The following is a 16,838-nucleotide window of genomic DNA, read 5'->3' on the forward strand; positions in this document are numbered from 1 at the left end:
TCCATCGCCCACCAGAGAAATATGCCTGGCAAAATACATGTGAGTAAATCATGGGAACCCACTGTTGGGTGTTGTTTAGTGTAAACTGTAAAGATCCCTATCTTAGACCAGGTTTAACCATGTGTATTGCTCAGTACATTCTCTTTTCATTGACATAACATGACTACTATTTATGTGCAAAACTGTCTTGATGTGAAGAGCCACCGTGACTGGGCTATTTGATTATGTAAACCTCATCAATCCTTTTGTACAATCATGTCTTATGAAAAATGATAAATAATTCCTGTATGTACCTGATGCTTATCCACCTTTGGCCTCTCGGCAAATAAATACATGAGTTTGAATTCGAACTCTGTAGTCTGGACTGCACGTTTATTCCTTGCTGGCTATATTGGAAGTCAGATGAGGAGACCATTCTATCACTCTGTCCTTCTTCCCTCTAGTTAGCAACCTGTATGCACTGCAAATGACCTTAGATATTGGTAATATACCACAGTAATTTTTTTTAATCCACCTTTTCTATATTTTCTCCCATCCCAATTTCATAACATCCAATTCAACCCTCCCCTGTCACGAACGCTGTTTCTTGCCTCCCACAAGCCGGCTGCAATGTGGACTAAGTCATACATAGCACAAGTCCCCTCCGGTACTTGAGGTAACAGCAGTCGCATCTTTTCACCTGCGCAGCTCGATCTCTCATTGGCGAGGAGTAACGCGTGGGAGGCTCACGCTGCCCCAGACACTTCCTGATTCTACTGCGCAGGCGCACCAACCGACCTGTAGGAGTCGCTGTCCACAACGCCCGATCCCCACCCATCAGTTTCCCACCCCCTAATACGGCCAATGTGTATTAGTATGAACGACCAGCTAAACTGAAAGCAATGTAGAGCGCTGGGCTCGAACAGGCGAGCTCAGCGTCTCCGCATTCGTGGCGAGCGCCTTGCCCACTACGCCACGTAGCCGCATACCACAGTAACTTTTATAGTTGTCAAAAATATACATCTCGAGTGGCAAGTTTCACATTAGAAGAAATTTTTTATTGCGAGGCATCTTCTTTTAGCAAACATATTTACATCCCAATGGTTGGTTTATGAACATGTATAAAAATACGGCATATCTCTTAAAAAAGAAAAGAAAAAAAGACAGAAAAAGACTCAGTTACCCAGCAAATCAACAATCTTCTCAAAGACATTAGTTATATACATCAGTATTAAAGAACCAAAAAGACAAAGATATCAGACCGTGACGCTATTCAACTCCAGACCATCTCTCTCCACGTAGCACGTTAACCATTTCACTACAGCAGGTTAAAATCCTTTCACTACCACACTACAAAGGGTTAACGCTTTCACTACCACGCTACAGAAGGCGGTAGTGAAAGCGTCAACCCTTTGTAGTGCGATAGTGAAAGGGTTAACAGTGCCTAAAGAGAAACATAATGTGCCATAGCGACACTCTTAAATCTTCACAATTCAAAGTGAAGAATACATTTGCGTTTCACTCTTATAAGTTATAATTGCGCAACTGTCCTCGTTTTAACAGTTAAAAAGGTGCTTTCAAAGTTCACAAGACATTAGATTCACTGACTCCTTGGGGATTCATTACACAAGTCGTTTATTAGAAATAATATCCTACAATCCCACGTGCCGTCCGGTTATCAACCTGTCGCTTCGTGTAGTGGCGAGACGGAAGCAGCTACATTTTTTGTTAAAAAAAGGGATAGAAATTATGGCGTGTAAAGGCATGGAAATGGAAATGTTGAGCCTTTCCAACCAGGATCGTGGTCGATTGGCGAGAGGCCATAAATTCTGTCCACGGTTATAGACGTCTTTTCATTCCTCCAGGTCAATCTTGGAGCCCCGAAGAAATTAAAAGATGTGGATAAACAGAATTTAATCTTTCTTATGTAAACATGAAGATAATAGTTGAAACAACTCTGCTCTGATACGAGTATAGGGGACTTACACATACATAAATCAACAGTGCAGGACCTGGCTATCCAAACACAAGTGCACAAAATAATCTTTACGCCGGTACTAAGGACATTTTGGGAAACCCCGATGATGAGCACCAACGGAAACACCCGTCTGTCCACAGACCCGGACCGGATAAATAATCATTCTGTTTTGATCTCGCCTAGCTGGTAGAAAGGGGCCTTTTGACTACGCCAGTTTAAAATATTTTTAAGAGAAAACCACAAACGCAACTGTGTAGTGTATACTATATATATATATATATATATATATATATATTATATATATATATATATATAATTTCAGCCCTGTAGTGTGAATACAACTTAACGCATTAAGAATAAACATTTAAATATAATCAAATCTGAAAATGTGTGTATTATTACACCCCTAGGTTGTGTGTTCCCATTACCTACTATTTAGTAGGCAGTATGGACTTTGAGACGCACCCTGTGGACCCCAGGACCCGGCTCCACAGGAAGTACACAACAAAAGGGTCCCAGTGAGCCAAGTAATCGCTGGCGTTGCCTTTCAACGCGGGTGCGGCTCACGCAGACGTTTTCTCATCCATTTCAACACATCGGCGTCTCCCACGAATAAGACACAGCCCACCGCGATGTCAGACAGGCCCACCAGAAATAACGTCCCAAAAAGAAAAAATTACAACAGCGCCCTCATGTGGCGAATGTACAGTCTTTTCGCCACTGTTGTTGACATCTTAACATAACACCAATGCCATAAAAGTAACCTGTGGAAAACAACTATCATACAGTACATACGGTCAGGGGGGCAGGACGCTAACCAACACGCCCCAACATTTGAATAAAGTTTAAGGTAGCTTATGTTTGTTGCATCATCTGTAAAATGAAAGGCAAGAAAAAGGTTAGGGTAAAACAGAAGCGGCTTCATCTGTTATTATTTCTTTTACATTTCCTATATCCATATACACACGTACAAGCACACACACACACACACACACACACACACACACACACACACTCGTACTCTTTGGATGTCAGTTAGGCACGTTTCTACGTTTAAACTGACACAGTAACATGTTTACACCTGTGACCACGTGCCCGATTGTTTTTGCCATACAATCGGTTGTTTTATAAAAAAATTAAAAATAATAATAAAAATAAATTAAACGGTTAGACTTTTGTTTTAGTGTTACGAATGAATATAATACCCATTTCCACATTACTGTACCAAACAGAGCTGAATGCAGGACTGTTTAACACACAGAACAATATGAAATGTCAATGTAAAAACGATGGTGGTCTGGTGCACTGTGCTTCTGGTGGGGGAGGCTGCGGCAAACCTGAGATGGCCCTACGCTCTTTGAGACAATGGTGGTTGCTAGATGGGATACAGGACAGAGCATGTGAGCGGCGCGGGGAGCGGAGCGGGTGGTTTTGAAGTGAGCGGCGGAGTGGGTTTTAAAATGGGTCGGCACGACTTCCGGAGTGAGAGTTCTCCGCTCCAATCCGCTCACAGTGGTTTAACACTGATGTAATATACATGTAGTACAATGCCAAAGCAACAGGTGGCGATGTACAAACATGAAGGCCATTTTCAACCAATGAGAAGGGTGAACCGTCACTCACATCCTGCTAGACCAAAGTATATTCCACCATTGTTGTTGTTGTTAGCTTACATGCTAACGTGAATGGCAGCGACCATAGCATTGTGGCTAGGCTAGCTACCATTGCTTAGTAGAGCTAGTTGAATGGATATTACGTTATTTAACATTGCAGAATGGGTACAATTACAATACGGCTCAATACAAACAATTGTTAAGGGGCCCAGGGGGTGTAGACTGTTGTAGTTTGGTCAAATCAAGCTAATTTACATCATGCTCCAAAAAAAAAATTCTGCCGAGCGAGCTGTGGAGTGAGGAACGCTTGATTCGTAAATGAAGGTGAGCGGTGAGCGAGCGGAGAGTGACTTGGGGGCGGGGTCAACAAGAGCGATTAGCGGAGCGGAACAAGCCGTCTAGAGCGAAGAGCGGATTTCTCACCCGCGCCGCTCCGCTCACATGCTCTGATACAGGATGAACAATGCCAGGTAAGCTTGGCCCTACGCTCTCTGAGACGGTGGTGGTTGCTAGATGGGATACAGGAGATGAAACGGGTCTGAACCCAGACGTCCGCTAGGTCTGAGGGTTGCTCTTCAGGCCCAGGGGCACGAGGCGTGGCATGGGTCGCCACGACACCCCGCCGCTCTCCCTCTCTCCCGCCACCTCGTTGGTAGATTCCACCACACTGGCCACACCCCCTCCCACCTTCAGAGGGGGCGGGGTCAGGGTGCCGCTCTTGTGTCCGGTCTGTAGCGGAACGAGTCCGTTGATGGACGACGGCGTCGAGCACGAGTCCAGTCCCGAGTCCGTCTGCAGGCGGTGGGCCTGTGGGTCGCCCTGCGTCTGCGGCTGTGTTTGTCCGCGGTGGTGCGGCGCGGCGTGCTCTTTCTCCGCGCGGGGGGGGCTCCCGCTCAGGTCTTTCTCCGCACCGCTCCCGCCCAGGTCCTCGTCCAGCTCCAGGAACAAGGGACTGAGGGAGCGCTCGTCGTCCGCGTCTCGCACCACCTCCCTCTCCTCTCCGCCTTGGGCGCCCCCGTGTCCGGAGGAGGGTCCGCCGCGCAGGGTGGAGGAGAGGGTGTCCTCGACATCGTGGTTCATCTGTTGGCTGAGGAAGACGATCTCGTTGAGGATGTCGGTCAGGTCGCCTTCCCCCCCATCCTCCCTCCCCAGGGGGGCGGAGCTGGGGATGTACTCCGACAGAAACGCCTCCTCCCCCTCCTCCCTCCCCAGGGGGGCGGAGCTGGGGATGTAATCCGACAGAAACTCCATCTCTTCGTCCTCCAGGGGCGCCGCTTCAGACAGACCGTGCCCGAGTCCGGTCCTCTGGCCCCGGGCGGACAGGGCGGACGGGCCAGGCGCAGGCTCCTGGGTCCCGACGGGGACTTGGGCTAGACTCAGGCCAAACTCAGTTAGGACTTGATCCAATGGGACCAGCTCACTGGAGTCGGGTGGCTGAACCAGACTCAGCACCCTGGGGAAGCTGCGGACTGTGGGTGAGAAGAATACATTTACACAGGGTTCCCACAGACATTGCAAAATGAAATTCAAGGACTTTGAAGTACTTTTCCAAGCACCATTTTTCATTTAAAAAGGGCATTTAAAAGGATACAATTCACTGAAATGATCCAATATGTATGGCTTAAAACCAATTAGTTACACTTAAAATAAAATAAAATTAATTCATTTCTTGATTCAGAACAATTTGATCATGGATGAACAAAACTTTCAATGTGAATGGTTGATTTGAATTTCAAGGACTTTTTAAGCACCTTGTTAAAAAATGGGCTGTTCAAGGAATTCCAGGCCTTGACCTTTTTTGGGGAAAAAAATCAAGCACTTTAACACTTTGGTCGCCAGGCTTATATTCTTAATATACCATCCTCCGCCAGCTCTATTTGTCTATGGGGATGTTTACCTTCTTTGCAGGGCTATAACTTTTTAAATTGTATTGCTAAATTGACATTACTATGGCCCATTCAACGTCAAGTATCTATTGTTCAGGGTGTATCAACGTTATACTTTTTCATTCACATATTCATACTAAAATACGGTCTAAAGTACAAGTATGTTTTTATCGTTTTCTGCAGCTTTCTCCAGAACGTGATTTATAGCCCCAAATGCATTATATTGATCTGCGCGAGATAAAAAAATTCAAATGGACGTGCTTCTAGAAGTTACTACTGATCATCTGATGTTGACCGGATGGGGGGGGGGGGGGGTCGTTTATAATTCCGTGGCCAACGTTAGATGATTCATCTAGTGTGGGTGATATGATCTTTAGAGCAGTTAGTATCGAACACGTTAAAAAAATAACGCTGAATCTTACCGTAGCTTCCTCATAGCGTTGGGCGATGAGCGTGGAACAGAAATATTCCTATTATGGGATGTAGAAATATGCGATCCATTTCCAGGTTGTATAATAGTATATACGTCCAAATCATGTTGTTTATCGAGTTATTGGTAATGGATTGCTATCCGTTGTGTCTAGCTCGAATCCGCCGATCGGCCACCAGATGGCGCTCTTGAATCGTTGGAGAGTTGAGAGGGGATCAACAGTAGATCTCAAGTCTCCGGGGGAGAAATATGATTTCGATCACAGATTTTTGAAATATTGATATTAAAGACGTGGTACGGCGTCTTTGGCAGAATGAGCATGGCGGGGAAAGACGTGCTACGGCATTTTTTGGCGACCATAGTGTTAAGCACTTCAAGGACCTTGTGCGAACCCTGTTTACATTTAGTCATTTAGCTGACGCTTTTATCCAAAGCAACTTACAAGTTCTGTACAACAAGTCAGCAGGAAGGGTACAACTCTATCAGCTGAGTAACAATGTTCATCAGTGTTGAAACATGGTTGCTGCAGTGTTGAGTGCATAGCAGTAGAGACATATTAGTATAGTTGGTAGTAATATAGACAAGGAAGATGAATTAGTGGAAGAGTGCATGATAGTAGAAGACGGTAAGAAGGTTAGTTTATGTCATTTATTCGATACGTGACTGACAATGTTGGTTAATTGCGATTGCGATTTCAAACTCATGCTCCAGGTTACACGCCAGGTTTTTGTTTTGTCTGTCTTACACAGATAAAGATAAAGAGTTTGTAAAATTAAGAAAACAAATCCAGATAAATATTCTTACAATATAGTGTATGTAAAGAGTAAAGTGAAAGTAAAAGAATGAGCAGATTCAATAGAAACAACGACATGTTCTGAATACAACGGAAGACCTTGGTTTAGTTACATCTCAGTGTTTAACATGTTCCAACTTGAAAGCGCTGAGATTCAAGTCACAGCATTTAAGCCCAAAGCAATAATGTGAAACACCGCTGACAGCTGGATTCGATACCAGTGTCTCTGCGGTGGTAGACGGGCGCTTAGTCCGCTGTGCTACCCGGCCGCCTTACTCACGTTTTTCTGTAGTTGCAATATCCAGAAATAGTATATCCAAAATTAGTATAAGCTGGAAAATACACTGGTTCCATAGCCTGAAGTCTTATGTAGTACATGTCCAAATTTCATAAAGATCAGTTCAGAATTGAGTGATTAGAAGCGATTTTGGTAAACTATGTAAAAAGAAAAAAGCTCTCCAGGATTCCATTTCCTCTTTGACTTCAATTCATTCAGCGTTTTTTTCTCTTCCGGTTTTCGCTGGTGACCTTTCACCTAGATCCCTGATTTGCACATCCCCACGTGGGGGATCATTGGAAAACCACACTCATTGGCTACAACCCTGTCAAATAGTTTTCGAGATCGCCAAATGATTGACGGAGCTAGAGCCTTCGGGAGTCGAGGGTGGTAATCTGACTCTGCCGTATACAATGGCGCAAGCCTCACATATCGGCATGTAACTCGAGAACCGCTGAACAGATTTTGTCGCCTGAGGTGGCAATCGACAGGCAACAAATAGGGATTTAATTCTATATATATATAGGCAAAGTGGCTTGTGCCGCCGGTGACCAAATCGTCCTTAAGAGGTCCTGCCGGCGGGACGGTGCATGTTAAGAGGTTAATGAGTAAGTTAGTTAAAGTAAATAAGTTTGTATAAATAAGTAAGTTACTGAAGTTACATAGTTAGTTAGTTAGTAAGTTAGTTCAAGTAAATAAGTTAGTGTAAATAATTAAGTTACTGAAGTTACGTGGTTGGTTGGTTAGTGGGTTAGTTACCTGTGAGGCTTGTAGCAGGGGCAGGGGTTAGCAGCGGTGTGGAGTAGATTATACCAGGTGTCTGCGAGGTGGAGAGGGGATGGCCGATGACTTTGATTGGCTGGTTGGGCATAGCAGGAAGACTGATGGTGACAGAGGCCACGCCTACAGACATGGGACGAAGATATCAAACAGGGAGCCGTTCTAATGTATGACACATCGTTTGCAGTGCCTGGACTAATTCTCACATTTTATTACAAATAATAACACTGATTATATATATATATAAAATAGTTGAAAACCCTTCAACCCCTGTGTACTGGCTCCAGGTTAAAGGAACACGCCAATTTTTTTGGAAATGAGCTTACCATCTTCTCCAGAGAGAGACAAGAAGATCGATACCAGTTTCCTCTGTGCGGTCAGTAGAAAGCTATCTGGCTGCACGTTAGCCTAGCTTAGCACAATGAATGGAAGCGGACAGCGCCGGTTAGCCTAGGCATTGTCCAACTAACACCTCTCCCGAAGGCTAACCGGCACTGTCCGCTTCCATTCATTGTGCTAAGCTAGGCTAACGTGCAGCCAGATAGCTTTCTACTGAAACTGGTATCGATCTTCTTGTCTCTCTCTGGAGAAGACGATAAGCTGGTTTCCCAAAATGTTGGCATGTTCCTTTAACACAGATATACATATAAATCATCTCTCTCCTAACACTAGAAGTGAAAGTACAGATAGCTACAGTTTCAGTGACTTTTTTGTGACAACATTTGACTATGGAAGTCAATTGAGAAATCGTGCAGGAAAAAGTCACTGAAATGTCAATTTCGGTCTATATATACAAACCCTAAATTAAACACCGAAAACCCATCTCTGGCTGCACCGTGGAGTAGGTTTCAGTGGCTAGAGTGTGGCCCTATTGACTTTGCATTGGTTCCGTGGCGAACCGGCCAGAGCCGCAGGCGTCCAGTGTGAAAAACGGCATGGATGGAGCTGAGAAAGGACTCTACCGATCAACCAATCACACGCGGGCAGGTGATGGCGGTCAGAGGTCGGAAACTCTAAACACACCCTTTAACACGACACATACCTGGTGTGTGAGAGGAGGAGCTAGGCAGCGGATGGTTCACAGTGATAATCTGTTGTCCTGGCAACACTGTCCCGACCAGCAACAGCGTCTCAGTCCGCACCAGGGCTGCGGAGACAGATGGACAGGAATAGTTATTAATGCCCGATTTATACTCAAATCGAATGCATTTGTGTATCGCCCCGAAATCACAACGAGTTGCCCCCATGGGCTTCACAGATCAAGAAGAAACATCACAATAGATCCACAACAACCATAAAATCCACAATTTTGCAACACCCCCAGACTTTCCCCAATGAAGATAAGGAACAACTCCCTGAAACCTAGCAATAGGGGGGGGAAAACAGGGGGAGAAACCTCAGATGGGCAGTTCAAAGGGGATCCCCCATCAGGGTGTCGGTGATATATGGTGTTGCTATGGATCAGCGGTTCCCAAACCTTTTTGGCCGTGCACCCCCCGTCACCTCCCGACCTAGCTGACGCACCCCCCAATGCCCAACATAAAAAAGGCAACACAGTCTATTTCACTGGCGCACTAAAGGCATCAGCATTTAATCCATAGTATGGATGATAGATGGATGGAGAATAGAACAAGCTAATAATTGGTATGTACAGTGTTTCCCATAGGATTCTTTTCGGGGGGGGGGGGGGGGGGTGGTAGGCCACCCCGAAACGACTAATGTTGTCGCGGGGCGCGCGTGTCACAGATACGTGGTGTCAACAGTGTCGTCATAGACGCAGCGGTTGTTAGTATCGGTGCATTTCTCTACACTGAGCTGAAATTAAACGATTGCACATAAATTAGGTAAATAAATATTAACAATATTTATTTACAACACATAAATTTACTTATTTACAATTATACATACAGTAGTGACAACACACATATGAACTATTTACAATACAGGGAGTCACATACAACACTCATAACTATTTACAACCAGTGTCACTCGAGTTGTTCGGAAATTCTGAGGGCTCAGAGTGCACACTGGACGCTCTGACCGAAGAGTCAGTTTATCAAAGCGGAACAGATTCTCAGAGTGAATTTATGAACTCACCTTAACTAGGGCAATATGAAATCCGTTTTTATCTTTTCCTGTTTTTCGGGTATTAATTTTCCTGTTTTCGCATTTCAGAGTTTTTCCTTTGGATTTAACCAAAAAAAATTTAAAATTATGTTTTTAACACTTTCTGCGGCAGACCCGAGATTTCTCGGGTTATCTCGCCAGCGGTTGACCGCCAAAACAGAATTAAAATGCCTATATTTTAAAGCGTGGCACATTTACTACAGGATGAGGATAATAGCTGGCGCTCAAAGTGTTAACTAACTTTAATAACAGTACATCTGCAAACAGTGCCAGTGCAGTTCAGCTATGAGTTTTCCCCCCCAATTCAGTTCAGTTCAATGCAGTTCAACTGCCAGTGCACTGCAATAACTAAATAATAATTAAATAGTTAAATACAAAATAATAATTTGTTTAAAAGAAATCAGAAAAAAACTGTAAAATGTCATTTCTTTCAAAGAGATGTCCTTTAACTCTTTGACTGCCATGCTGATTTTCCATATTTACTCCCTGGCGCACACACACACACAGAAAGGGAGAATGGCTTATCTGTGTGTGTGCGCACAAGCGTCCATTAAGCAGACTTAATGATTTTAGAATATCATTAAGTCAACTATCCAGTTCGTTTTTTATAGTGTAACGTTTGGCTACTTGAAGGAGAGAGAGAGAGAGAGACTGAGACTTGTTAGTCAGTCTCTGAATTGTCTCGGAATGGATTTGGTAGCTTTTTTCTGCGTCTCCGTAGACCATGCCATGCCACGCCACAGTCATATATTGATTTATATGAAAACCCATTTATGTATAATTTAGCTAGCTCACTAACATTACTGTGATTAAAGCAATTATATATATACTTTTTGTTTTTATTGTGAGGGGCGGGGGGTCCCGTTGGCGGTGCGGCAATGGTAGGGGAAACACTGATGTATGTATATATATACATGTAATGAAACACATACATACATAGGAGCAATAGTATCTAAAGTATATAAGAACATTTTCAAATTAAAATAATAATAGAACTAAAAACAAAGAAGCATAGGAATACAAGCGCTGGTATGAAAAATAAGATGATGGCTCGAGGTCACACTCCCCAGGGGGCAGGAGAACCACTCAGATCCAGTTGAAGTAGAGCGGGTGCGGTTTTTCAAAAAAATTTACATTTACATTTAGTCATTTAGCTGAACACTTTTATCCAAAGCGACTTACAAGTTCTGTACGACAAGTCACCAGGAAGGGCACAACTCTATCAGCTGAGTAACAATGTTCATCGTGTTGAGTGCTACAGTGTAGGTTAGTTTATTAGGACAAGTGCATGACAGTAAGGTTAGTTAGGGTTAGATTTGAAATTTTATTTAATTTCTTTATTTTTTATTATTTCAGATAATGGTTGAAGAAGTGTGTGTGTCTCGAATGTGCGCGCTGATTTGTTTACTGGCAACACGGGTCGCTAAGGAATTTAGGTTCGAGGTTGAAGAAAGTGCACTTTTAGGTTGAAAGAACGGCCCTAATGTCAACGTGTTTCAATATAAGCGTTATGTATAGTGATAACGAGTATATTGTTAACTTAGCTCCGCTCCGGAGCTAGCAATCTGTAGAACACAACGCAGCACAGACACCTAGTGGTTTGACGGTGCACTGCAACCCACACGTTGAACTGTAATGTGATGTAATTATTATAATTATTGTATGATCATGTAAAGAATGTCACTATTTATTATGTGCACATTTTTAACTCATTTACTTTTGTTAATGATATGTACCAGGGACCGGGGTTACAGATGAGCCTTGGCTAGAAGTCATCTGCATCTTGTTATTGTAACTCGTTACAATGTTTCTTTTGCATTCTTCCAAATAAACAAATAAACTAATAAATAAATAAATAAATATATATATAATAATATATATATTACCAGGTTGCGTTTCCTGCAGGGAGGACGAGGAACACGGCAGCGGGATCAGCTGCTGCTTCCTGCGAGACAGGATGTTGGGGACCGTCCTCGGCCTGTCCTTCGGCCCCGAGGCATTGTGGGATACGGCGGGAGGAGCCGGGGCGGAGGCCAGCTGAGGCGGAGGTTTTGGCCGAGGGTGGCGCTGGGGAGAACTGTCGGGTGTGTCCTGCTGCTCCTCCAGTCTCCTCATGGTGGAGCTGATGTTCTGGAGCTTCCTTAGAATGTGGTTCTGACTCTTGCCTGCAGGGGGACACGTCACATGGAACATTATTATAGGGAGGTGTAGTGGTTACGTAATTTTTGTTTGCGGCCGGTCCACCTCGCTTGAAATTGCAATGTATTTCCAATGGACACATTTGTAAATCGTCTGAAACAATTAGCAATTAAATCGTAAAATAATTACGTTGAATTTTATTTAAAAAATGCTTAAACAATAATGTTAGTGATAGAAGGGAACTCATTTTGTGCAAAAATGGAAAGCTTGCCAATGTTCACGAGGCAGAATTATTACAATAGCCGATAATACATTTTCCCAATGATAAATCCCTAAACGGGTGGACCACAGTCTGACAATTTATTCTTTTTCACATATTCACATAACGATAGATAGGTGATGTCAAATGGGCCATAGTATTGTATCCATAGCTATAATATAGAATATAGTTATAGCTCTACAAACAAGGTGATGCATTCCTATCTTTTAAAGCGTGGCAGTGCTAGAGCGGGGCTCCGTCTAACTAACTAACAATGAGTTAAGTAAAGATTTCTCACAAAAAAAAATTCTGAAATATCCCAGATTGTCAAGTGAAATTAAGTTTTGGTTTGATATTTCCCCAATCACAACAGGTTATACAATGGGTTGAGAATTATTCGCTGATGACACAAATCTCTTCGTCACTGACAAGAATTTTGATTCCCTTATTGATAAAGCAAATTCTGGACTCATTCATTTTTCCTATTGGTTTCAGTTAAACAAGTTATCACTCAATGTAAAACAATCTAACTTCATTATTTTTAGAAATAAGAACAAAAACATTTAAGACGGAACCAAGATTTGTATCAATAACAATGAACTTGCACAAGTTTCATCAGTGAAATTCTTAGGTGTCAATATCGATGAGAAACTCTGCTTTAAGAATCACTGTGAAATTGTTTGCAAGAAGGTTTCAAAATCGTTGGGCATTATAAAAAGGGTTAAAAACCAATTAAAAAAGAGCACATTACTAACTTTGTATTACAGTTTAATTTATCCTCACATCTCTTACTGTAATATAATTTGGGCCAGCACTTACCCATCTTGCTTACAAACAATCCATAGAGCTCAGAAATCCTTTGTAAGAATTGCAACCAACTCTTCTTATTTAGCCCCAACCAAACCATTATTTAAACAACTGCAACTACTCACAATTTATGAGGTCAACAAGTACCAAACAGGGGTTCTTATGTACAAAGTGATTGGTCTTCCTTTATCTTTGCCTAATTTTTTAGTTTAATTCTCATTATCATGCACATCTCACAAGAAGTAATAAAGACTTACGCATTCCTTTCTGTAGGACCTCTGTTGCCAAATTCTCATTTGTTTATCAATGTGCAGTGATGTGGAATGATATACAAAATCTAACAGAAACATGTTCCACTTTAAATATATTTAAAAGTAAGCTTAAAAAAGAACTACAGCTCCTGTAGTCCGTAGTATCCATGTGTATTTGAGTGAAGTCTTCCCCCCCCCCCCCCACCGTTATAATTGTTATATAATGCTGTATTGTATGTATCTGTGTGTATGAGAGAGGGATATGTGCATGTGTGTTTGTGCTTAATGTGTGGGGGGGGGGGGGGGATATATATATTTTGTGTAGTTATCCTATATAGGTTTAAGAGGGGAGGTCGCTTATAAGCCCTTTCCTGCACATTTTAACTGTTCTTCTTTTACTTATTTTATTCCAGAATGTATGTTTATAAGTGCAAATAACAATGAACAAATAAACAAAAATGTGACTTGTGTGACATCTGCTTGACGTAAGCGGCTCTCAGGTCTGATCCTGTCCCTTACGTACCAGACTTGTGTGACATCTTCTTGAGGTAAGCAGATCTCAGGTCTGTCAGAATGCACTTCTGCTTCTCCAGCTCTTCACACGTCTCCGTCAGCTGTTTGATCTCCGTTTGTGCCTTGAAGGAAAAGAGTCATTGTTTCTCAATAAAACATCTAAAAGGTAAAATGCACAGAAAAAGTAGAAGTTAAAAGAACACGCTAACATTTTGGGAAATTAGCTTATCGTCTTCTCCAAAGAGAGACACGAAGATAGATACCAGTTTCCTCTCTGTGTGTTCAGTAGAAAGTTATCTGGCTGCATGTTAGCCTAGCTTAGCACAATGAATGGAAGAGGACATTGCCGGTTAGCCTTTGGGAGAGGTGTTCGTTGGATCATGCAGTAATGTAGGGAAGAACGAGGAGTTTCCTTTTCTGTATGGTGCTTTATTTCCAGCTCAATATGGGGTTTTACAGGTTGATAATTCCCTTCTCATACACAGCTATGCGCTAATACGCTAGCTTCACAACAACAATGTAACATGACATCCGGTCCGTCCTCCCATATCTCCCGGGGGGAAACAACACCCCCAGCATAACAGTGGTGCCCCTAAGACCATACAACTAGAGCGACACACATCCACGGAACGATGTGTTGGGATAAGGATTCCGCACGGACAATGTTCGTTACTTTCCTGTCTGCAAATGAGTTCCTGTTAGCTAGCAAGTAGCAAGTACAATTGAAGTTGATGTTGAATAAAGGTTTAGCAAGATTTTATTTTGCAAACTACATTTTGTGTTGTCGTTTTTAGTCAACGACATTGCATGAATCATTTCGTCACGTTAGTGTCACATGATCTCCATTAACTCATTGGCCGCCAATCACAAGTATACTCGTTATTGGCTGCCAACGCTTGACTGCCAATAACGAGTATACTCGTTATTCGATCATTTGATCTTTTTCCTTTGATCCCCGCTCTACACACTCGGCCGGAGCTCTCTGAATCACTGTGGCACAGCTACATACGTTGGAATTGCAATGCCGATCGAATCTCACTAGGTGGCAGTATCGCCTACATTTTTTACTCGGATAGAAAGGCAACAGGATAGTCAATGAATGCACCGGACTATCGATGCTCGCTCTGTGGGGGAGGAGCTCTTCCAAAGCAATCGCTAGCAGATCTGATCGCCTCAAAACCTATAGTGTCCCGTAAACATGTGTAATTACATATAAACTAGTAATCTTTTTACATGTTGGACTACAAGTAGTGTCTTTCAACACTATTGTCTCTACAGCTATAATACATAACACACACACAGCTCTGCAAACATCGTGAAACACAGCGGAAAGGACCATTTTAATCTGGCCTGAGATACGGAAAGCGTATGGCGATGAATGAGTTAACGTGACGTCTCATTTTCGTCAGGGGAAAAAGCTTCGTTGACGACCATATTTAGTCATAATTTTCGTTGACTAAATTAACACTGCTACCCAGCAACGCCCTGAACAGGCGACAATATGTTCAGAATTCAGCTGCTAGGGTTCTCACCCGCACCAAGCCCTGGCACCACATCACTCCCACCCTCCTCCACCTCCACTGGCTTCCAGTAAAGTCCCGCATCAACTTTAAGATCCTCCTCATCACCTACAAATCCCTACACTCCCTTTCCCGCCGGTACCTACCCGACCACCTCCACCCCTACATCCCACCCTGGAGGCTGCGGTCCTCTGACTGGTCTCCTCTCCATCCCCACCACCAACCTGCGTCGGTCCCAGAGCCTTCCGTGTTGCCACGCCCACCCTCTGGAACTCCCTCCCTCCAGACATCCGCAACGCTACATCCCTGGACTCCTTCAAATCACTACTCAAATCTCACCTCTTCAGCAAATGTATTAATGACTGCCTGACTTCTCTCCTTTACCCAATTGTCCCTCTGATTTCCATCCCCTTAGTTTGTCACCCTCTTCTGTTAAGTGCCTTGGGTTCCTTGAAAGACACTATATAAATCTAAGAAATTATTATTATTATTATTAGAACTTTATATCCATATTCCAGCGACAGCACAAGATACAGGCATTGTTTTTATATATTTTTTTTATATATAATTTCCAAATTAACACACTAAAAGCAAAGGGGTGAGATTGAGAATAGTCAATCACAATATCCTCTAAAAATAATCGCAACGTATAATTCCTATTCCCGTCCATATACAGCATCCGGTTCCTACCTGTTCAATGAGGAAGTACTTGGGCTGTGAGCGGTGTAGGTTCAGCGTTACTCTCATCCGCTCAAAACCAGTCAGCAGCTCTTCACGACGCTGTCTCTCCAGATCACTCAGGTTCTTACTGCTCCTGCGGTGGAGAAGAAGGTCATTCTCTAGAACTGGGGTCGGGTACCGAATTCTAAATGACTAAACACTGCGCCACACTGTGGATGGAGACACTATTAGGCCTTTCACACAGGCCGGGCTCCGTGTCGGAGCCGGTTCCCGAACGTAATCTCGAACCGGCCGGCGCGTTCACACTGGGAATAATTGGTTCGGAACATGAAAAATCGGTGCTCAGTGTTTTCTTAGAGGGCCGAACTAAAGCCTCCGTCATGTTCCGAACCAATTATTCTCGGTGTGAACGTGCCGGCCGGTTCGAGATTGCGTTCGGGAACCGGCTCCGGCATGGTGTGAAAGGCCTATGTGTGTTACTACTATATATCGTTAGCCTCATACGATAATAGCCTAAGTAATTTTTCAAGATTTTTGGAAAAGAAGAAAAAACAAATTTTCCAGCAAATGTGTATGATTTATTTATTTATATTTTGAAAATAAGTTCCCAAACGGTTTAGATTGAAAACGAATAATAACAATAAAAAAGATGCGAGTAGCCGTTTGGTAACCTAATCACCCCCCCGCACAAATCAGTGCAGGTGGAAGATAATCATATTCTTTATTATTGTGCCATTACTGCGGGGGGGTGTTCTTAGTCCAGGTTCTGTGGTGGCAGAGTCGAGGAGGGGAGAGGCTAGAGCTG

At 43.2% G+C, this 16,838-nt stretch overlaps 1 protein-coding gene across 3 annotated transcripts in view; it reads right to left on the reverse strand.

Annotated features, from left to right (window-relative positions):
* Positions 1–1,021: 1,021 nt before the first annotated feature.
* LOC311246687 (uncharacterized protein) overlaps positions 1,022–16,838 on the reverse strand; it is a 65,540-nt gene continuing 49,723 nt past the window's right edge. For all 3 annotated transcript variants that reach the window (XM_084336894.1, XM_084336893.1, XM_084336892.1), the window contains 6 exons: positions 16,043–16,166; positions 13,843–13,954; positions 11,750–12,028; positions 8,779–8,883; positions 7,716–7,859; positions 1,022–5,039 (listed from right to left, as the gene is read on the reverse strand). In XM_084336894.1, coding sequence (XP_084193020.1) covers positions 4,126–5,039; positions 7,716–7,859; positions 8,779–8,883; positions 11,750–12,028; positions 13,843–13,954; positions 16,043–16,166 — 1,678 coding nt within the window. In that variant the 3' untranslated portion in view covers positions 1,022–4,125. The remainder of the gene's footprint in view (positions 5,040–7,715; positions 7,860–8,778; positions 8,884–11,749; positions 12,029–13,842; positions 13,955–16,042; positions 16,167–16,838) is intronic.

This window comes from Notolepis coatsorum, assembly GCF_963971535.1.
Source record: "Notolepis coatsorum genome assembly, chromosome: 2".
NCBI lineage: Eukaryota > Metazoa > Chordata > Actinopteri > Aulopiformes > Paralepididae > Notolepis > Notolepis coatsorum.